The 24,980-nt window shown below is 30.3% G+C and overlaps 1 protein-coding gene across 1 annotated transcript in view; it reads right to left on the reverse strand.

The window, feature by feature from the left end:
- LOC106462292 (liprin-alpha-1-like) overlaps nucleotides 1-24,980 on the reverse strand; it is a gene marked incomplete at its 3' end in the record, with an annotated part of 50,889 nt that overhangs the window by 21,470 nt on the left and 4,439 nt on the right. Inside the window, exons 5-14 of the mRNA XM_022389496.1 lie at nucleotides 24,646-24,792; nucleotides 20,377-20,496; nucleotides 19,101-19,187; nucleotides 16,754-16,948; nucleotides 14,330-14,421; nucleotides 12,501-12,546; nucleotides 9,954-10,177; nucleotides 8,226-8,418; nucleotides 2,238-2,324; nucleotides 538-668 (exon numbers count right to left, since the gene is read on the reverse strand). Coding sequence (XP_022245204.1) covers nucleotides 538-668; nucleotides 2,238-2,324; nucleotides 8,226-8,418; nucleotides 9,954-10,177; nucleotides 12,501-12,546; nucleotides 14,330-14,421; nucleotides 16,754-16,948; nucleotides 19,101-19,187; nucleotides 20,377-20,496; nucleotides 24,646-24,792 — 1,322 coding nt within the window. The remainder of the gene's footprint in view (nucleotides 1-537; nucleotides 669-2,237; nucleotides 2,325-8,225; nucleotides 8,419-9,953; nucleotides 10,178-12,500; nucleotides 12,547-14,329; nucleotides 14,422-16,753; nucleotides 16,949-19,100; nucleotides 19,188-20,376; nucleotides 20,497-24,645; nucleotides 24,793-24,980) is intronic.

Here is a 24,980-nt window from a genome sequence, read left to right on the forward strand (position 1 = left end):
TCCCTTTAGTACTATATCAGACTAATATGAAATGAACTTATTCCACTGGTACCAAATCAATGTGATAAGATGTATTCATCCCTTTAGTACTATATCAGACTAATATGAAATGAACTTATTCCACTGGTACAACATCAAAACATGCTATAAATTAAAATATCATGCCAGTGTTAAGGACTATATTCATCCCATTATTATCATATTGGGAAAGGTTACAAACTACTTACCAAATCACAGTTCTTAAACAAACCAGTACTTATTTTTAATCTTAATTCTATCATTTTTTAGTTTGTGAATAATCAATTATTATCATGCAGAACTTTTAAACTTCTAGTTAATATGGTACTGATAGAACTTCCTGTAATAAATTTAGTGAATCTAACACTGAATGTAGCTGTCCAGAATTTTATCCTACAGTATATACAAGTGCTTGAGCTCATTGACTTTAGAATGTTTGGTAGTAATATTACAAAATGAAATGTAATAAAACACTTATGGATTATTAAAATGTTTTAGGTGTTAACTTAAATGCTTCACCTCCTGAGCTCTTCGCTACTTTGTGCTAATGCTTGTGCAACTCGGTCAAGCCTCAAGGATCGTGGAGTAGGTGGGCTGGAATCTCGTCGTAAAAGTCGGCTGTCATCTTTGGATTCTATATGTCCTGGAGTCTACAGCACACAAAGATCAACTTCAATGAAACCATGTGAAAGAGAAATACACTTATGGAAAAAAAAGAGATAAAGATTATAGAAGCTGTAAGTATCCAAAGTATGTTACACAAACAAGTATTCTATGGTTCCATGTTACGACTTTTTTTAATTTAATTATTTACCAGCAATAATAATTTCCCCAAAACTAAGAAAACTTAAGGTTAAGCTTTTGTTAGTGCGTATGTTTGTGTAGAACCTTAAAAAAATACACAGACCTCAAATTTAGAGCTGCTATAATTCAAAAGTAGATACACTGTTTATACTTGAATTATTGCAACAGTGGAGTTTGTTCCATTAAAAACAAAGAAATGTAGGAGAAAAAGATAACATTTGGAGGTAATATTTTATTTGATGATAATACTATTCGATAAATAATAATAATATATATATATATATATATATATAAAGTACATAACAAGATATAATTCAAGTCTAATGGTGTAGGGAGGTGAATATAACATTTTATAACTCTTCCATTTTTAGGTACAACTAATTACATATAATGGAGATTCTTTCAAAAAAAAAAGCTTGAATCACAGAATATTAAAATGTATCATTCATTATAAAACTCATGCTTTTTTACATGCTGAGCCACACATAATACAGTGCAACTATCTACAGAGCAAATGCTGATTACTAGAAATTACAGGAAAAATAGCTGAAGAAGGGTAAATAATGATTTAGTGTGTGTGAAGAGCAAGACATTATAACTAAATAAGAACACAAACAAATACCTTGTTTCCAAGTTATTTTTATGAATTTGAAAAAAAAAATTAAAATCTTATTCCATTTTTACTATTTTCTGTAGTTTATATAGAAACAAAAACATTAACTTAAAAATATTTATACTGATACGTTTTAGTTTTACACAAAACTATCATCAACTAATGGGGTATTGTGCCACAGATCTGTTCGAGTATAGATATTTAACTATATACCTTGGATAATAACAAGATTACTTCTGTTTTACTGCTTAACAAACAACAAAGAATCTGTATTAATTAGAATATTTTGTATAAAGTATTGTTGTTTGTTCAATAAAGGTAACACTTTAGAAATATATCATAAGACTAAGTTTATTTAGTTACTTTAGCAAATTTTTCTTGAGGGCAAGTCCATGTTTTCCTGTGCCTATAATTACATTTAGACTTAAAGAACTTTGTTAGGAAAGTGTAAGCATACTGACAAGTTGTTGGTATTCTGTTTGGCCTAAATCATTCTATTGTACACTCGTTTTAAAATAACATTTTGTACAAATTCTAGAATCAATAAAATAAAATTTGTAATTTTTCACTTTTTAAGCCAACCCATAGAGATCTTTAATTTACAATGTTAATTTTTTCAAGTTCAATCTAAATTTGTTATTTTTTCATATTCAACTTTAAACAGTCAAATATTTTCAGAGAAAAAAAATCTAGAAACAGTGCTGAAAAAAAAAGTATTTCAAGAACAGTGTAAGCAATCCGAGATGGAATTTGGAAACAAGGTACTTGATGGTGCCATGTGTATGTAGGCCAAGACAAGTACCTGAGAAGTGAGAAGAGATTCACCAAGCTGGGGTTGGCTGGTGGAGGCATACTGGTACAAGTGGACTGGGGTCAAGGAGGCTGGGGCCTGGAACGTTGGACATGTTCAGCACAATACACACTACTTTCTACTCACAAAAACTTCTAGAATTTTTATTTAAAATGTAGCGAAAGAGCTACAAATAGAAATTTTACCACCAGACTAGCAATATTCTATTTTCTGTATTGTAAGCTTATTTGTGTTTGTTTTTTAATGTAAAGACTTTCACCAACTGTAACTTCTACTATTCTATCATTTATGCTTCAGTAAATTACAAAATAAACAACAGTTATCATTAACAGCTATGCAATTAACATATAGTTTTATTTTCATGCCAATGGAGTACATATAATCTTAAAGAAGCAATTGCCATTCCAATTTTTAACATGCTCATTTGTGGTGCTAAAATAAGCTTCATGAACTGAATTAACGTCAGTAACAGTTCATACGTATCAAGTACCTAGTTGGACTAGAACACACTTAAAAACTGTATTACAGTAAACATCTGCAATCCACACGTAGGAGTACAATTACATTTCCCACTCAGTTAACTTGGATAAAATACTGATGTTATTTTACTATTTTTCCTTATAAGATTTTTTTTTGATAGATCAAATAGATGTTTTATGCATCAATATTATATGAAACCAGTGCTCGAAGTGGAAACAAATAGTATAGGTATGGTACATAGTCTTTAACTCAAAATTATTATTTACTAGTATTGATTTTACTTTTAGTAAAGTTCCCAAAGCACCCAAAATTGAGCTGAATGTTTTTTACACTTTTCTTCTAGTTGTGTGCAGTGCAGGCTTGGAATACCTAACTTTTGCCAGCCATTTTTGACGCAGCCTGAATAAACAATGGGAAAGGTTTTTTGTTTCGATTAGGTGAGAAGCTGCACAATGGGCTATCTGCAGTGTATTCACCAGGAGGATGGAACCCCCAGGCTTAGCAATAAGCCACTGGGAGGTATGGAGAAGGAGACCCTGGCCAAGAATTAGACCAGTATGACATATAATTTACATAATGTAACTACTCCAGCTTAATATGAATGTGTTCTGCTTGTTTGAATTGAGTTTTAGTTTAACCTGCCTATAACTTATTATTTTTGATATTTTTTCAAACTTAAAACACCTTCATGAATTGAAGTAATAAAAATATGTATTTTTTTATAGAAAATATCTGATGCACATATTTATTTGAAAAGTAAAGACATTTAATTAGTTTTTAGTAACAGAGGTATGGTATACTTCCACATTTCAAGCATTGTGTTCAATTTCATAAAACTACGGGAACTTTGGTTGGAAGTCAGAATCAGAAGTTGACAAAAAAAAATAACCAACTGTTGAAATTATTACAAATAAGAGTAATTTAGCACTGAATGTTTAAAGACCAAATTTTATTAGATGAGCTTTTGGGTGAATGAAATTTTACAATTGTGTCATGAACACCTCTGTAAATTGTTTGTTTGTTTTGAATTTTGCGTAAAGCTACACGAGGGCTATCTGTGCTAGCTGTACCTAATTTAGCAGTGTAAGACTAGAGGGAAGGTAGCTAGTCATCACTACCCACCGCCAACTCTTGGGCTATTCTTTTACCAACAAATAGTGGGATTGACTGTAACATTATAATGCCACACAACTGAAAGGGTGAGCATGCTTGGTGTAAAGGGGATTCGAACCAGCAACCCATAGATTACAAGTCGAACACCCTAACCACCTGGCCATGCCGGCCCGACCTCTGCAAATAGATAGAAATGTTTTAAAGTGGATAACATTTTTATCTCTAAGCTAAGGTACAGTCAATAAAAAATTTAATCTTGTACAGTACACTCTGTAAAAACTGTCTCTAAAACAAGGATTATTTTAAGTACACATCAGATGCACAATATTTCATAGTATATATATATATATATATTTATGTTACTTCAAATTAAAGAATAAAAGACAAAATATATTAGTATTTCAAGTGTATTTGTCATCTCTTATGTATTAACATGAGCATTATTTTGGTACTCTATTATATATTTCTACAAATATTATTCCTGATAAAAATACAAAAAAATAAATGTTCTTTCAATGACAAAGATATCAGTTTGATTTACTAATAAAATTTATTGAAATTTTAAGTACATTTGTCTCAAAGCAGAAGTGTTTAATAGTTTCTGATTAACATTACAACACACCACATTATCTAGATTTCTTCAGAGTATTTAGTGGTATTAACCACAAATTTCTTAACATGTTAATATTTAGTTTAACTTTGCAAGTGATGTAATTTACTAATTTCCACAAGTTAGGTCTAATTCATCATAGTTAATAACTGTTATTATTCTCTAAAAATCTCAGATAAATTAAAATACCATAATTGTTTTATTGGAAGATTTGTGGAACATTTAAATCCACTGTTGCATATTTTATTTGTTAGATGTACGTCTTCAGTAGTTTTGTTTCTCTACAGTTTAGAATGGTTGGACTTAGTTTGTTTGTTTTTTTCCCTTAAGAAAATATAGAAACAGAAACAATTATTATTGAGTATATTTATGCTGAGTTGGCAAAAAACACTTTAATTTTAATAGATGTTAGATCTAACAATACCAATAGGATCAGATCTTTCTAATGGATAAAAAATTAGTTTTAGATAAAGATTTTTTTTCATTCTAAAATGACCAGGAGTGTAGGTAAAATGGAATATTCAGTGAAATGCATATCTTTTACCAAGATAATGATAGTGGTTCAGGAATACTCTTAATTTTTTATATACTTACAATAAATAAAGACAATTATTAAAGCTTTAAAACTTTTACCTCTTGCTAGATGATCCTTATAGGATTTTTTTTACTGCCATAAGGGGCATCATAATGGGGGGGGGGGGGGCAAGGTTATTAAACTCCAGCCTTGCAGGCAAGGAGTTATTTTGGATAGTAAAGAGTGCCTGAAAAAGCATCTAAATCCTAAAAGCAAAACCAAATTCAGCAAGTGAGGAGCAAATAATTGGTATTTATGTCACCAAGCTATTTAAGCATTATAGTTGGGAAAAAAATTAAATCATCCACAGAGACAGCTTCTGAAAACAGCTACACCATTTTTTATTTTTCATTTGGTAGAAAACAATATTTCCATTTAAATTATCAAAGACCTACTTTGGGATACACTAATGCATGATTACCACCACCCCCTCCCCAGTTAAATTGTGGAAGACTATGTCAGTGCACGAGTTGTCCCCTTCCAGCTTTTTTTTTTGGGTTGTGATGCCCCTGCTCCTATATAAAGTTGGCTTACATTTGGTATTTTTATCTATTAAAATACAACCCAATTTAACAACTTGACAAATAACACCAGTACTTTTTACACAAGATTTTCAAATGTATTAAAATAAATGCTAATCAAATTAAGTTCATAAAAATACGTTATCTAGCATCTGTTTTGGTCCTGAAAATATAGAAATACAAAAGTCTGACCAGCTTTGTTCTCAGGAAATTCCATTCATTTATTACTATACTGTCTCTATGAGAAATCACAAAAATAAACTCCACAAAAAATGTTTTTATTGTTACAAGTTTTACCTTTTTGTAAACAAAGTCAAAAAAAAATGTCAAGTTAGCTCAACTTGCAAAAATTGAGATATGTGCTTTATTATTAAACAGCATTACCCCAGTCTGTAGAAGAAGTAGTAAAAATATTATTAAACAGCTTTACCAGTCTGTAGAAGAAGTAGTAAAAATATTATTAGACAGCTTTACTGTTTAATAATATTTTTACTACTTCTATAGACTGATAAGGCTGTTTAATAATATTTTTACTACTTCTATAGACTGGTAAAGCTGTTTTATAATATTTTTAATACTCCTTCTAGAGACTAGTAATGCTGTCTTATAATATTTTTAATACTCCTTCTATAGACTGATAAAGCTGTCTAATAATATTTTTAGTACTCCTTCTAGAGACTAGTAATGTTGTCTTATAATATTTTTCTACTTCTATAGACTGGCTTTATCAGTCTCTAGAAGGAGTAGTAAAAATATTATAAGACAGCTTTACCAGTCTATAGAAGTAGTAAAAACATTATTAGACAGCATTACCAGTCTATAGAAGGAGTAGTAAAATTATTATTAGACAGCTTTACCAGTCTATAGAAGTAGTAAAAATATTATTACACAGCTTTACCAGTCTATAGAAGTAGAAAAATATTATAAGACAGCATTACTGGTCTCTAGAAGGAGTATTAAAAATATTATTAGACAACTTTACCAGTCTCTAGAAGGAGTAGTAAAAATATTATTAGACAGCTTTACCAGTCTATAGAAGGGAAAAGTAAATAAGAACAATTCCTCTTAAATAATAAAAAAAAAAGTCATTCACAAAAATACGCACAGGATACTTTCTCAGATTTACAGAAATTCACAAACATTTTCTGTGTATACCATTTTGACTAACTAATAGAGATAATACATAATTTTGTGTTGTTAATCAACCATTTTGGAAATACACATCCATTGCTCTTTCAGTGTAATAACAGCCCCCAGTTTTTGACGGCTGCAATAAAAGGTTTTAAAGATCAACACTAATCTTCATTATTGCAAGAAAATGTTTATTTCTTACTCCTCCTCCTATAGACTGTTAATGCTGTCTAATAATATTTTTAGTACTAAGCTCTTATTATATAGAGTAAACATTTTTCTAATTACCTTAAGCTAGAAGCTTCACACCGTGAAATTTTTAGTGTCCTCCATTATGGTTTTTGCCATGAGAGTCAGGCTTAAACTTAGAAAAGAGAGGAAAAACCTAGAAGGTTAAAACGAACACCAACTAAAATCAAACTAGCAGAACAATTAATTTGAAAGAGCAAGATCTATATATGCATCTCAAAACTTGAACAAATACAGGAAAATAGTAGTTTTATGTTTTTTACGCTTGTTTATTTAAACAATCTTAACTTACAAAATTTGGTTTTGCACAACAGAGTGGTAGATAATTCAAAAGGAAAAAAGTATCAATATTTTCATTTGTATATGTAAAGAAATCTTATGCATCAGAAGAAAAGATTCAGAATGCTTATAAACATAAATATGGTCAGAAAGTGGAAAAGCAAGCTGTGTCAAAACAATACTAAAATCTGGTAATAGAAATTTTCTTTTTAACTTAAGTTTTATGTGTTGAGACATTCATATCATTACTTACATGTTGAGAAGGCTCATACAAGGCTCCATCATCGAAGATTTTTTTTTTATTATCATGCAATCACTTTGTTTATACTGACTTTGTATTCATTCAATGGAACCCTCAACTAATATGTCGAGGGTAAACTCTGGTAATCATATGAACAAATAGCATATTTTTAAAATTAATATTAGTTTTATGACATTTTAGTCATCTCTGATTGCTAACAATAAAAGTTAGAATTTACTTTCTAGGATTAAAACATATGAGGTAATATGGGACTTCTAGCTTATGGCAGCAGTAGTTGGAAAACTATTTATTTTATGGCAATTTTAATTACATATACGTTATAAAACAACCAAATTCCTAACTTAAATAATTGCAGGATATATATTATTTCAAACTTGTCATTACATTATTACGAAAATAGTCTTTTTCTGAACACCATTGGCCGATAGGTCTTTTCAACCCCAAACTTTCCTTGATGTTAGATTTTAACCATTTTTTAATGAACAATATGTCGATATCAAAGCTAATCTGTTGGCAATAACACAGTAAACAGTGTTTATATCATAGCCAGAATAGCTTTCGATTACTATATACCATGTAGAGTGTTATCATTACACAACACATCCCATAAAACAATGTTTTTTTCCCACTACATATTCAACAGAAAATACCTACAAAGTAAAAAAAAAAACACTTTAATCTATCAACTCTACACATAGACAATTGCTAAAGAAAAGTGTCTGGGTGACTACATTAAGTCCAACATATTACATGTACTTACTGTATGGTACTTCTGTAAGTAATCTTTTTGAGGACTTTGATGGGATTTGGGAGTTGATCGACCACTGTGAGGAGAAGATGGTCGCTCTAAAGCACGACCATGTGCCATAAGACCCACAGTTTCCAGACTACCAAATCGAGACTCCAGTTCCTCAGCTCTTTGTTCTGTGTTTTGTTTTTCTTCCTGAATAAGTCTGAAACAAGAGTAGTTAAAATTCTGATAAATACACCAAACTTACATTAGATGAATGGTATCAGTAGATGAAACATTTCGTCCTTGGATAATTCTTATTATATTTCAAACTTTGAAATATTCATAAAATGGACAGTAAAGTTAAGTTTTAATAATGGTACATCAAGTGGCACTTTTTTTTGAGTTAGAAAACTAAATTTGACAATCTATCCACCATAACAGATCTAAATCAAAAATATTTTTGTTCACAAAGAATATATTTATACATCCAGAGTAATCTGAACAATCAGGACTTTTTTTGGAAGAAAAGTATCTTGAAAATAACAGAGATTATAAAGTGTTGAATAACAAAAAAAAAATTGATTTATCAATTTTTTTCATGTGAAAATATCACAAATAAAATGAATATGAAAAAAAACATACAAAAACAACTTACTAACAACTATTTTGAAGCTAAGTTAAACAAAAGCATGAAAACTCAAACACTTTAGTAAAACAGACAGGTAAAAAATACCACTGTAGTCAGAAATTAAACACTTTACCCTACACTTAAGAAACATTTACAGTGTTTCTGTGAGGTATATCTGTGTTTTATAAAACTCAGATTTTAAGTTAAAAAAGCATTTTCTTTTTAAAACCAATTAAACCTTAGGTTTTGTTGTGTCTACTGAGACTATTTCAGTTGAATTCCTGAAAATGTTTGTAATCAACAGTTGTCCAAAACCTACTTCAGTTACAGATGTCAGGTCTTTAATATGATTTGTAACAAATGTTGAAAATCCATACATTGACATATACAACTTTCAGAGCCTTTGTGTGAAACCAGTGTGACAGAAAGAGTTTTAATCTTCTGAAGGAAAAACTATATACTACACTTACCCTAGGGTACTTTAATTTTTTCTCTATTTGTTAGATTTCATTAACTAGTAACACTAAATGCAGCTATAATCTTACAAGTAATGCCAGAAGAGCTGTTGTAATTATACAATAATAATTACAATTGATAATAAAAAGCCTCTGTGAAAATTCTGTCCTAAATCATCAGTTGGGTACCCTAGTGTGAAAAACAAACAAACTTCATCATTCCACAGTAAAAATCAATAAAAGTATCTGTAAACCAGCTTCTGACTCAATTTAATAATATATATATATATATATATATATATATAGGTATACATCAACCACACTGAAAACATTATATCAGGGAGGCAGAATAAAATTAACAAGTTACTAAGTTGTAGTTTGGAGAACCTCATTTCAAAACTAACTATATGAATACACTTTATCCACTCTGTTACATAATTAAACAGTTCAAATGTCCTGATGAAATTTAATTACACATCAATGAAATGAAGAAGAAAATGATGATGGAATATACAAACCATAGGTCATGACAATTCACTCGTGTATATAAATTCATTATTCAAGTTTTTGGATTTCACATGGAATCACTTATATGTGTAAAATACCATTGGTATTCAACAATAAATTAAAAAGAATAATAATTAAATTGTGTGAACAGCAATTCAAACTAACCTGATTTCATTATTGATAGCATCTAGCTGTTCCTGAAGCATCAGAGCAAGAGTCTGGGCATCTGTTTGACCAGAAGGAGACAACATGTCCATAGCATTTAAAATACCTTCTGTTTCATCTGCTTGGCCTGATTCTGTGTCACTAACATCAAAAGCTTGTTGAACATTAGCTATGACATTGGCTTGTTCCATCTTTTCCCATTCCTGTTCATTAAGAGTTTGAACCTAGAAAAATGTATCAACTAAACTATAAGTCTATAAAACTTAAGTTAAATAGTATGAGCATTCTGTGCACAAGTTATATGAACAAAGGAAAGGAATTTTGCCCCAAACTTATATCATATTAAAATATTATTCAGACACTTAAGTACTGTCATCTATATTCTAGGAACTCTTTCTGTACAACTGGGTCAAGGTGTGGATGCCATGACCTTTTACAGTGTTACATTCAAAATTTAATTAAATGTATGTCAATAACCCTGGCATAAAAACATAGTATATAATTGCAGTTTTCATATTATCTATGTTTTGACTTCCAAAGTAAAAATCAAAATCAAAATGAAATTTAATACTTTGTTTTCTGTGTCATATGATGTGTCTTAGCTTTGATTTCTCTACTTCAGAATTTCCAACTTCCAAAATAGGTTGCTGAAGTTTATAACCAATTAGACATATACATCATAGACAACTGTGACCAAGAATCCAAACTTTGAACCTCTTTATTTACCAAAATATCAGTAAATTTGTCAAACCCACCACAGTAGATCCCCCCCCCCCAAAGAAAACCTTTGAGATTATTTGCTAATCAATTTTACCTGACTGATGGGCACATTTTACAACCAATAGAAAGAGCAAAATCATCTCTATATAATTCTTACAATTCTGCTTCCAGTTTTCCATACATTATCTTTTAGTCAGTGAGAGTTCTTTGGTTTTGTTGATTAGTTATAGTGTTCTAAACAGTAATAGATTTTTATTTTTAACCTATTCATACCTTACTAATAAAAAAAACAGATAATTACAGTAGTTCTGGGACATTCAGTTACAGTGCCCAATATATTATTCATGTTCTAAAATGCACATTTGAAAGCTACATAATTTTTTAAAATCCAAATTTGTGAGATTCAATGACATTTAGGAGAGAGATCACTGAATATTTTTACTCAAATGCAAACAGATTGAGCATGCAGTTAGTTCTAGATGGCATTGTTTCTTACGTATATTTTCTATTTATTGTTTATATTTTTTAATAAAATTAATTGAAGTGTGAAAACAATAAACTTCTAAGCTTAGTCTAAAAAATTTCAGTAACACAAAATATCTAAAGTTACACCAGCTTAAACGAAGGTGTGAAATATGACATTAGATCATGTGTTGTTAACATTAGCTCTAAATTTCAATAGCAAAAAATATCTAGAGTTACACTAGCTTAAATGAAGGTGTGAAATATGACATTAGATCATGTGTTGTTAACATTAGCTCTAAATTTCAGTAACACAAAATATCTAGAGTTACACTAGCTTAAATGAAGGTGTGAAATATGACATTAGATCATGTGTTGTTAACATTAGCTCTAAATTTCAGTAACACAAAATATCTAGAGTTACACTAGCTTAAACGAAGGTGTGAAATATGACATTAGATCATGTGTTGTTAACATTAGCTCTAAATTTCAATAGCAAAAAATATCTAGTTACACTAGCTTAAACGAAGGTGTGAAATATGACATTAGATCATGTATTGTTAATATTAGCTCTATGGGAAACAGTAATGGGCTACTGCTGTGATTTACTGCTTTTGATGCAGGATTACTGTCCCAATACAGCAACAAAAGCATAAAATCAAAAGATACCTGAACTGGAACTTTCTAATTAATACTGCAGTCAGTGCAGATTAAAAAAAATGGTATTAATAATTTTACTTCATAGTATTTATCTTAACTTTTCACTTCACTGTACCTTGATCATTTATCTGAGGTTAGTGTTAGGATCGAGAAAATAAAAGATAAAATATAAAGTTTTACAAAAAATAAACAAAATGGTTTTGATATTCATTGAGGAGGTTTGAGAGATTATGCAAATGAAATAAGAAAACTTTAAGAGGAAAATAAATATTTTTATTCTTATCATGAAATCAGTTTTCAGTCAGAATGACTTGGAAAGGCTTCAAAAGTTCCTAGACGAATACTTACTGGGACTTTATTAATAAAAAATCTGTTTTTTTTGTTTGTTTTTTGTGTGTGTAAAACAGACTTGTAATATCTACTAAAAGCTTGCCAGATTTTGCGATGATACACATTGTAAATTAAAGTTTATAGTATATTTAGTTTGACAGTTCAAAGGTTGGTTAAATTAACCATCTTCTCTCTTATATGTTTGTATGTTCAGAAAATGAACTTAAAAACAGTATATTCTAATCCAATTTCTGAATGTACAAATTTACAAGTATTCAATATTTATTTTATATCTACTTATAACATATAAAACACATCTACTAGCATTAATAAAACTTTTTTTCAAAACATACATTTTTGGGAAGGAGAACTTACTTTCGACAGATCTTCCTCCACGGACTGCTGTCGGCCTCTGTGTGTCCTGCGATTAACAGAGGTAGTAGGAGAAGTGAAGGTCAGTAGACTACTGTATATATTAGCCCCAGAAAGGGGTGCTCTGCTGCCAGGGGAAGAGAGAAGAAAGGGGTGGGAATAAGCCTGGCTAGAAGCTGCTCTAATTCATTCAAAGCAGGCAGACAGCAGGAGTGAAACATGCACCGAAGCCATAAACCCCCCCTCCCAAAGAAAACTAAAGCAAAAGTGACAGATTCAATAAACTTACTAAAGTAAAAACCACAACCACCTAAAATAGTTCAGAGATTAGCAGCATATGGCATTATCAGTGAAAATAAAAAATATCACTAGTACCTGCACATAAATATCATACTTTAATTCAAAATTCACTACAACTTTAGATAATCCACTTTAACAATCCAAATTTTAAGCTTTATTTTTTATGTTAATCATTTACAATCTTAGCATAAGGCATTTCTACAAATAAACATCAAGGACTGACATTAACTTTTTTAACTAAAAATTAATATTTTGTAAAAATGTGTTGTACTAAACTTATCAAAGTACCCCTGAACTTCTGTAATACATAACCTTAACAGATTCTAGATTTTATGTGTGCATGAGCATTTCAGCAAAGTTTGAAATGAAATTTTTTTGATGATAGAAATACAAAGAAAAGAATATAAAAATGTACTGCAAAGAAAAGAAGGGCAACAGCTACACAATGCAAAGATATTATACATAAGAGTGCAAGAATACAGCAACAGCCAACTAAACATTTCACATAAAATCTGTTCTTATTTAACATGATGGGACATATAAGTGGTTCGTATACAGATTGGCACATAAAAGGCATGATACTTTCTCCTGCATTATATTAGAAACATGAAAATAAAACATCAAAATATGCATTACACATTTATAAAAATATGATTAAATATTCTGAACAGCTAATATTTATGTAATAAATATTTGCCAAAAATAGATTTTAGTTACTTTATTCATAATAACCAAACATAAATTTATATTAGCACCCAATTAAATGTAGTATTTAGTGTGCCTTGTCACCAAAAGAAATAGTACAGTTAGGACTGATAATACCTAATCTGATTTTCACATTTTATTTGACATTATATTACATTAAAAATTCAGAGGAACAGTAGACTATATGTATACATATTTTCCTGTAAAGGAATTGTAATCATAATAATTATACTTCTAAATTTATTGGGGCAGCATACACAGGTCATGTTTCAAACTCAGACATCATACTCCATGCTGTGTTTTAAAGCTGGGACAGCACATTTGATTCTTTGATAGATCATTTAGGCTGAGTATTCATGATGAACTTTAGTTGAATGGACAGTAACTGCCTGTTGTAGAAACACAAGTGTAAAGGACGATGTTTCGAATGTCTTCTGACCTGAAGATGAAAGGCGGAAGACTTTCGAAAAGTCGTCCTCTACACTTGTGTTTCTACAACAGACAGTTACTGTTCATTCACATAACTTTCATCAGCATATTCTATTCTGTGTTTTAAAGCTGGGATAGTATACTCCAAGACATGTTTTAAAGCTCAGAAATGATAGCCAAAGTTGTGTTTTAACACTGTTTTATGTTATATTCAGTTTTATGGATACACTCTGAATTCTTCTCTTACTTTTTGACCATCTACTGGCTAAGAGGATTTCTGATATCAGTTTAGCATTTACAGAGTTAAAGTCAGACCAAGAAAGAAAAAACAGTTTCAGCTCAATCTCTTTCTTTATCCCAGTACAACCTATATTTTACTGAATAACAAGACTACTGACCTTCCTAAGCTTTCAGTTCTGTAATTACTAAAGTCCTGTCGAAGTCCATCCATTTCAGCTCTCAGTTTTCCCAACTCTTGCAAAATTTTATCCTAAAAATTAGGTATATATTTTTTATACATTTAAAATATGACACAAAAGGTAACTAACTGCAGTAGAATTGTACAATAACATCATATATACGAAAAAAAAACGAAGCCAAATGAAGAAAATGATTGCTGTCAATATAACACTCAGAATAGCTTACCTTTAAATGCCAAAGACAAATTTTTTACTCATATAATAAATATATATGATTGTTTTGAAGGATTCTCATAAAATAATAGTTATGTACATTAAATGCTCAATATATTTAGCAATATACAATATAACCAATTGCAAGATATCAACAAACAAAAATTATTATAGCTTCATTGTTCATTAGCAAGAGAGCCTGTTGAAAAGTGTAAATATATACAAAACAAATGCCTAATTTGTTATTCATGAAATATTTTAAATATTGAAGAGTATCCAGATGAAACAAAATAAATATGTAAAACTACATGCAATATCTTACATATCCTTCTTCATAGAGCATTAAATACATATTGCAGAGTTGAGTATGTTTTATTAAAATGGTTCTGAAGCCTCATCAAATCATTACAATCCACTGCTACGTTTGGTCATACTCTATCCAATGACTGTGTATCTTGACTATAGCTCTGCAGTGTAATTTTCATTACAAAAAGCTACATCATAAGGATGTCACGTTAAAAGCACACCACTTATTAGTGCAGGCCTTCCATAAGTCATCTAATGTATAAGTACCACAGTTTCCAAACAACTGTTTCAACAGTCCAATCTCACATAAATCTATAAATGTTACATCTGTTGACCTAATCAGCAAGTCTTTGAATGTAATAACAGGAATGCACATTTCATTCTCCAACTGTTTCAGATATGTGATGGTTGAACTGATATTTAATGGAAGCAACTTGTGTATAAGTGATTTGTGTTGCTTTTCTAAATGGAGATCCTTTTTTGATTTTGTTGTGTTCTACTGCCTGGAGCAAGTAGACAGTTTTTACCTCTGACTTTTCTGTTTGTGGATTCTCACCTATTACAAGATATGCACTTTGCTTACTGTGACTTGGGTACGACTTGTATCAGGTCTCTTTCTGGGTGGTCGTGTCCCCAAGTTGATCCATATTCCTTTGTTTTCCAATGCCACAAAGTAAAAAGGATGACTCCGTCTTGGAATTCTAAATTCCCAATCTGAACACGTCTTTCTGATCTGAGTGTATGAATACTTTATGTTGGAAATGGCTGCTATGTACCATTCCCAAAAGTGATAGATGTTCAGTGCCACCAAACTAACTATAAAATGGCAAACAATGTCAAAATGTAGTTTTAATAGATGCTGCTCTACAGGACTATGTATAGACTGTGGTTGTAATGTAACTTGCTGGTTTGCTTATTTTAATATTAGATACTCAACCCTTTGTATCATGTAAATACATCCGCTACAAATGCACCGTTACATTTCAATAGAAGATGCTGTAAGACACAATCCCATTAAAAATGTTTGCCCATTCTGACAATTATAATTAGCATTATTGAGAAGCTGTTTTAAAACATATTCAAGCATCTATGGTAAATTAATATACCATGCTCTTCTATCTTCTTGTAATATTATAGTATTTAGCCTGACTATATTTTTTGTTCTGTAATATGTGCAAACTTCACATAATACATGGTTTAGAAAGCCTGTAAGTTGATTTTGTTCTTGTCACTTTCGTTCCTTTGTCATTCGATCTTGATCATGGGTGATATTGCTGTAAAGCTGTATGTAGTGAAAGAATGTAGACAGCAGTGTTAGGTCTGATGATATCTCAAAGTTACAACCTTCATTATGTTTCAACAGGATTGACCAACAGCAGACTAAAATGGTATATAGTGTTACGTATATTTTGGAATACAGTACTACGGTTTATTAGTTAGCTCTCTCAAACTCAAGTCCTCAGTTTGGTAAGTGAAGTTTAAGGCCTTTCTCTGTAAATAGTAATACTTTCCTAAAGTGTAACATTAACTAATTCTTAGTAAACATCTTCATAAGTTTTTATAAAGCACTGAGAATTAACTTTATAGTAAAGTCATCCTGTGCACATTGTTTTGATTGGTTTTGAGCATAAATAAAGATTGTTCTCATTGTGTCCAGTCTCTTTCTTTCATAAACTCAGTCAGTCAGAATACTCATAATCACTTTGTAATACTATATCTTGTTAAATCTCCTGTTATTAAGCAACATATCCCATTGCTCTTAGGTTAACTCAATTTTACCTGAATATACCACACATCTAACAATATATATGAAAGAAAATATGTTACAAATAACATTTTCCTCTCTATATTTTTAGACACTTCAAGATTTTCTATACAACGTACCTTTTCACCCCTGGTTTCTTCCAGAACTTTCTGTGTATGGCCAAGCTGCTGGGACAAGTTGTTTTTCTCCTCCAATGCATGCATTCGTTCCTTAAGGTGAAGCTGAAGCCTTTCATTGGATTCTGCCAACAGCTTGTCAACTGTTGCTGAAAGCCGCTGGTTATGATCTTCATTCATTTTTTCTCTCTGTCGATACTAGAATTTAACAGTATCATTGAAACCAAACAAACTGTGAGCAAAACACAAATCTATGTTTAAAATGTCTGATATTATCAATGTCAGCAATTCCTAAAACAAATTGTAGTTGATTTTTTTTGTTTGTTTTTAGTTAAGCACAAAGCTACACAAAGGGCTATCTGTGCTCTACCCAACCCAATGAGTGAAACCTGGTTTCTAGCACTGTAAGTCTGCAGAAATACAGCTATGCCACTGGGGGGCTAAATTTTAGTTGAAAAAGAACATATTCAATGACAAAATAAAAAGTAATTAAAATTTCTGTGTATGTTTTAAAAATATTCTTGTGGCTTATTATTATTTAATTTTAATATTCACACGTCCAATAATTTTCACAAAATTTTGGTTTTAAGGCATTCTACAAATAAATTTGTACATGAATATTTGAATACACTGGCATTAGACAAAAGAAACAAACAAAAATGTCCTTAATTTGAAGTAAAAAGAATAACAGATGGAATATAATTTGAAATAGTGCAGTCTCACAATTTTTTCTCCAAATATGACATTTTGTAAAGTAAACCCTTTTAACCAATAAAATGAGTTGCTTTAATTACATTTCAACCTCTCGCACATAGGCTGAGAAGATCGCTTAAAGACTGTAATACAAAAATGAGAAATTTCAGAAATTTCTAATAATTAACACCAGAAACAAGAAAACAAACTGAGTAGCTATATAGATCAAAGTAAAAATAAGTATCATGTAAATAAAAAAAAAAATTATATGTAAATTACTTCTGGGCAAAATAAAGTTGTATAAATGATAACATATAACCCCGATACCAGACCTATAAACAAAGAGGAGTATTCACAACCTATGGTAATCAGACAAGGATGAATGGCTAGGTGCTACACCACATTCTTCCACCATTGAGGGGGTTCTCTACGATGGTTTTGGTTATTGTCTGATGTTCTGTAGTGTAATTTCATCTAAATTTTTTCTAGTCTATCAACCCCCTTGCATATGACTACTCTGAGAGGAAAGGGGAGGTCAAGTTAAAGGCACAAAGGTCATAGGAGATGTCTGCTAATGGTATAGCATGAATTCCCATTTACAGTTACAACATGTGGAGAAACTGACATGTTGACTTGGACATGTGGCTGGATGCTTTGTATTGCCTTCCAATCCATAAAGATGAGATTTACTAATGAAATGGTGTTAGCAAGTTAAAATAATAGCAGGAGGGATCATCCTGGCATATTTTCTTCATTTTCTAAATGTTTACCTTACCATTACAGTTGAAACCTGGAATTATTACAAATCCCTTGGAATAACTTTTGTGACTCACAGAGTTTCCAATAGCTGGTCTTCTGTTTGGCTGTGTGCTCAATGAGAATCTTGTGAACAAGTCTCCTGTGTAACATTTGCAGACCTAAATCCACATAAATTATCTTGCTTACATTTCCAAGGGAAGTTCTTGCTTTAGTTTTAATGGACCACTGTGTTCTAAGATTACTCCTGGTGACAAGCTGTATAACGTTTTTTACTACTTCCAATTGGTAACTGGTAGCTAGTTGTGGAATAGACTGTTTTCTTCCCGAAAAGAATCATGTCTTCCTTTGCTTTATCAAGGGTTCAACACTACAGATATCGCTTTCTTTGAAACACTAGAATTTCAAGCTTTTCATAATTTCAAAATAGATTAACTTTGCATCAGAAGAGGTTTACCTATACCTACACTTATAAATTACCACTGAATTTCAATCTGTGTAGTTGCAGGCCATATTGCTGGCCAATGAAGGGTAAGCAGATCATGAACAATATGTATAACCCTATCATATATAAAGTTAGGCCTAACATATAATTAGCTTGAAACGATAACTACACAGTATTTTCTACTCAGTATGAACTTAATAACGAAAACAGCAAAACTAAAACCTTACAAAAGTTATGGAAATTAAAATTCATCAGATTTACATCATTAGTATAAAAGAAGAAAAAACATTATCATTGATTAAATTAGATATTCAATTTATTTCTTTTCCTTCTTATTAAAGTTTTATTGATATTTCTTTAAAACTACTATTTCACATTTTAGTTTGAAAAGAGTTTAAATTACTTTCTAATAAATATAAGTTTCTATACAAATCTATATTACACAATACAACTTACTTTGTTAAGTTCCGCATTTTTTTCTTCAAGCTCTTGTTCCAGTTTTTGTATTTGATCTTCTATACTCACATGCCTCTCTTGTGTCTGCTAAAGCAAAGGGGAATTAACTATTAGTAATGAGAGATAGACAGGCTATAATAATTATTACAAAAACAAAAAAAAAACATTAAAAAATATATGGATATTGTTAATGTTGTACACACAACTGTGAGCTGTTAAAAGCATGCCAAATCATCTTAATGTTATACTACGTACATGCCTGTTAATGTTATACTATATACAACTATGAGCTGTTAAAAGCATGCCAAAATTGTGTTAATGTTGTACTATATACAACCGTGAGCTGTTAAAAGCATGCCAAAATTGTGTTAATGTTGTACTATATACAACCATGACCTGTTAAAAGCATGCCAAAATTGTGTTAATGTTGTACTATATACAACCATGAGCTGTTAAAAGCATGCCAAAATCGTGTTAATGTTGTACTATATATAACCATGAGCTGTTAAAAGCATGTCAAAATCGTGTTAATATTGTACTATATACAACTGTGAGCTGTTAAAAATATGCCAAAAGCATGTGAATATTGTATTATATACAACCATGAGCTGTTAAAAGCATGCCAAATGTATGTTAATATTGTATTAGATATAACTGTGAGCTGTTAAAGGCATGCCAAAAGTTTGTTAATATTGTACTATATACAACTGTGAGCTGTTAAAAGCATGCCAAAATCGCGTGAATGTTGTACTATATGTTATTTTTTGTCTATATCAGAATAATCCTGGAATGTTTAACAAGGTGAAGAAATTAGTTTAAAATATTTAAATTTTTGTGTCAGCTAATAACGAATCCAGTTTCCTAAAGATTTGTTTAATTAAAAAAAATATATGAAATTTCATAAATTAGTCAAAAATTGTGGCTGAAAATTGATCCTAGGTCTTCTCGATGTATGTTTGGTGCATTATTCACTCACAAAAAGAGTTGGAAAATGCCGGTTGAGTGGATAACACACTAGATTTCCATCAAGAAGACCAAGAATCAAATCCTGCTCACTACTAACACATAAAATAGTCCTTCTTAGCTAAAACTTTTCTGAACAATAAAACATTACTATAACCTGCCAAAACAAGTAACAGTCAATGTACAACTTATCCAGAGAACAGCAATTGTCAAAATACTAGACTTAAACATAAACAATACTTTTTGTTTACAAGAGTTATAATAAGTTACCAAAACCTAAAGCCTATAAACAAGTTTTCAAACATCAGTCAACCTGAGATACAGCCTCCACTCGCTCCATATCTTTTGTACCATCAGTTTTCTTAGAGAATTGGCCGAGCTTCTGTTCTAATAATTCTAATCTTTCTTGCAATGCAAGAATCTTTTCTGTGCTCTATGGATAAAAAAAAATGAGAGAGTAAAGACACTATTCACGATATGGTATCTTTAAACTCTTTAGATAAAAATATACTTGTGACGTAGTCTTTAGATTTCATGATTTTAAAGTAATGTTTGATGTTTTAATTTTATTAGAAAGTAATTTAAAAATGAAGACTGTACTTTGGTGCAAATAATGGTCATTCAGTCAATTTTTGATTACTCATGATAAATTAAGAATCATTTGGCAAATCAATCTTAAATTTGAGAATTATATCAATTTTTTGGAATGCACAAAGACACTAGAAGTTACAAATGTGTAGTCAGGGAATAAAGTAATACTTTTATCTATGTTCAGTCGCTATGTACGCTAAGTACAATGGAACTTATTTTATTTAAATGTGTTTTCACTTGCAAATATTTTTATACCAACTCTGTTTTAAAATTCAACTTTATCATGGAATGTGAAATCAATAGTGAAAAAGATATACCCTTATATTATAATTTCAAGTTTTTATAGCTGCAGTAAAAAGTAAAAACATTTACTAGATGGTGCAATAAATTAAAATAGAAATCAAAATACCACTAAGAACAATAGACATACCATAAATTTCTCGAATGTAGGAAAAAAACTACAAATTTCACATGTGGATGTAACAAATGAAGACCACAATCAAAATATCACTACAACGTTAAACATGGTACCACATGAACCACAAGCCAGTTTATGATTGAATTAATCTTTTAACAACTCTCGTCAAACAGATAAATAAAACTTATTCATGATAATTCAAAAACATTTAGGATTAAAATCGTTGGTAAATCAAATTAAGAAAAAGCCCTATCACCTTCAACAGTTGGATCTGTCTTCATCAGGGACAAAGGCATAATGATACAATGGAAACTGAAGTGCAGATATAAGTTGAAAATTAGAAATTATGTCTGATTGGCCACTTATGAACTATTACATGTCATGGAGCACCAAGATAAATTTGAAGGTTGAAAACAAGATCAGAACTTACCAATATCATATACTTATTTTACTTTTTAAGCTTATCTGGAACTTTCAAACTAATCTTTGTGCTGCATGATGAATACAGTATAAAATTATTTACTCCTACAGTTCTAACATAAGACTTTGGCTGACATCAAACTGGTAACATTTACTTCTTGGTTTTCAACTTGTTACGTTTACAATTTACACAACAATGCATTATTCTGCCTTTTCCCCAGATGAAGACAGATATATCTTTTAAAAGTGCTAAAGTTTCATTGCTTTTTTTATGTTATTAGCTTTCAATACTTTAATAAATGTTTGCGAAAAATGCACATAATTAGGATATAAGAATATTTTAACTGTTCCCTGATGTGCATCTTATTTTTGAAGTTTTATATTTGGATACAAAAAAATATTGATAAGAAACCACCAGGTAGCATCAAAAAGGGATATTTCTTGAAATAAGTTTCCTCTTATTTTATTTTACCTTCTATTTTGTGAATATGCACAATTTACATTTTGGAAAAATGAATAACATCATTAAAAAAAGCAATATTTATTATAATACACCATATTATAATACATTTAAATACACTATTTCAATATTTATTATGGTATTTTTTATAAACCATCGAGTAGGATCAGACTAACATATTATTACAAAAAAAAATCAAAACTCAACGAGCGTTGTGCACATTTTGAGAGTTTACATCAAGCACAGTTGGACATAATGTAATGGCTCTTTTTCCTAGCTAATCAATTTGAAAAACTCCTAAGATAAACGAAGAAATAAGAGACCAATTATAGTTAGAAAGTCCAGAAAATAAAGAGAAAACTAGGTGGACAAAATAGTCAAGCAGAATGTGCAAGCTAAACACAGGTGATAGAGCAAAAATAATAATAAGAAAAAAAACTACTCAGTGTACTATCTTTTTTTGCTATTCTATAGCTATGCCAATGAAATCAGAAACAAACTATTAATATTCTTCCTTTTTTTGTCCTGCTCTAGAACTACATTGAAATATTCTGTTGGGAATCATATATATATCATTAAAATCTTAAGAAATATTTATTTTAGAAAAATAAGGTTCAAAAAAGATGTTAGAAGTGTGGTCTACTTTTTGAAAGCTGAATACATATGTTCAGAACTAAGCAATAAAATATTCTAAAACCTTGTTTAAAGCCTTATCAAAAAGTAAAATGTCAAAATGAATCAATATGTAGAATTATACATGAACTGTTTTCTAAGTTAAAATACTTTTATTTGTGAGCTTTTGACCCTCTTACTGAAGCCTTCATCGGGCAACAATGTACTGAGCAAAAAGGTTGTTCTGAAGTATAAGATTTCAATGCAAAAAGAAAAAAAAAAAAGGTTTGTGGAGAAGGGGGGAGACCTGAAGTTGGTTATGGGTCCCCATGGTCTTAATTCAGCTCGGAGGATGAACGGATAAAGCAAGAGTTTAATCCAACCAGTTATAAATTGAGAGGGTATATCTGACCCTATTTGTAGTTTGAAGTCCAACAAAATTAGAAAAGCTGCTGAAGATATAATTTCCACAGAAAATCATTCAAAGGATCTGACAAGAGTCAGCTTTGGCAATGATTGTTGAAAAATCCATATCAAACATTCTAAATATCTACTATTGTTGTGACAATGTAAAACTAAGTTGTGAAATGCAATACCACTAGCATAACATTTAAATCAAGTAGTAATTTTAAATGGAACTGTATAACAATTCTCCACAATATCATTGTGGGACAATTTGTTTGGTAATATATAGAAAGCCTAGCTTGAAACAGGAACCTGTATCTTTCTAGTTAGGTAAGAAAACTTTTAAATACACATTATGCTGGTTATGCATGCTACTTAATTATTGATGTCATTCAAAAACAATTTCAGTACTGGTTTTATATTTCACCATATGTTGGCAGGTAATCGAAAACCAGCTTCAATACTGACGCCATTCATATACTCTACTTACCTACCTACTGTCAAACAGTGAGAAGCTTTTATCCTCAAGTTTCGAAAATTATAGATCTTAAAAGCATGTCAAACTCAGAAAATGCTCACAACTTTAGTTAACTAGTAATACAACAATCACATTAAACTCTCAGTAGTATGTGCTTTCATTTATATACGGTTACATAACAGCAACAATCTTGGACATTAATTATGCTTTTAAGGAAGCTCCCAGGTTTGTTTTATATTTGCTGTAATGCTTCTTATATACATACATAATTGTTTTTACTACAATTTCTAATTATGTTATAAATTAAATTACCTTTAATGCCAATTATGATAAATACAATGCAACTAAGGTTTCAAATCTCATTTCTTTTTAACAAAAACAAAACAGAATTATGGCATTCATGAAAAGATACTGTATTTATTCAATATAAAAACGTGTTTCTGTGTTGGTAGATAAATAAGTTGAGCTTCATTAAACTGGTAGTCTTTTTGAAAACTGAACATCATAACTATGTAAACAGGTAAATAAAAAAATAATAATACCATTGCTCAGTCTAGTGGAAAAGTTCTCAACATGTTTTTGTGTAACAGTATATGCTGAAAAATCTTTAAGGGATGTTATATTTTGATAAATAAATTAAAAACAAAAGACAATAGAAGTTCTTGGTGTTCCAAAAATTAAAAGCTCTCACAAACAAAGCATTAGATTTTAATAATTGAAGTAATGGAAAAAATATGTGTTTGCTAATTGTTATTTTATTAGTAATGAAACTGAAAACAGTACATAATGTCCTTTCTGGTAGAAAACAGTTACATAAATATAGTAGTAATCTATTACATACTTTCTGAATATGAGAACAAATGTCTGAAAAACTTGGGAGAAAAACTACTTTATAACATTTCACAGAGCATAAAGAGTAACAGCTTTGGTTTTAAAGGGTTATTATACGTAAAGAGAAGAAAATTACATTAGACCTTTGTTTAATGGAAGCAATATCTGTCCAAAATCTAGATATCAATATCAGATATCAGTAGCACAACATAAAATTTAAATTTTCTTAAACGAGTTGTAGTAGGAATTCAAACTATGTTGAATTCTTTTTGCAGAAAAGAAACAACAACTAATATTCACCATAAAGTCCATAAATCTTATCTTTTTTGTACAATCAGACAGAAATAACTGCTATAACGATACTTACAAGTTTAAGCTGTGCTTCTTTATTAGTCAACTCTTCTTCTAGTTTCTCATTCAGGTCATGCAAGGAAGTTGATTCTCGCTGACCATTAAGGTATCTCTTCTCCAATGTCGCTATTCTTTCTTCTTGATCATGCTTTTGAGCATTGTTCTGGTTGGGTATAAAACATAATTTAGTAATTATAATCATGTAAAACATTGGAGAGAAAAACTGGTACAACTTTTACAAATATTTATAATCAAGATATATTAGTCACATTGAACATATACACGAGCAGATAATTTCTAGATAAATATAGCTGTTTTGTTTTGAAATATATATCTAACTTTTAATATGTA

Source organism: Limulus polyphemus, unplaced genomic scaffold, assembly GCF_000517525.1.
Source record: "Limulus polyphemus unplaced genomic scaffold, Limulus_polyphemus-2.1.2 Scaffold1135, whole genome shotgun sequence".
Lineage (NCBI taxonomy): Eukaryota > Metazoa > Arthropoda > Merostomata > Xiphosura > Limulidae > Limulus > Limulus polyphemus.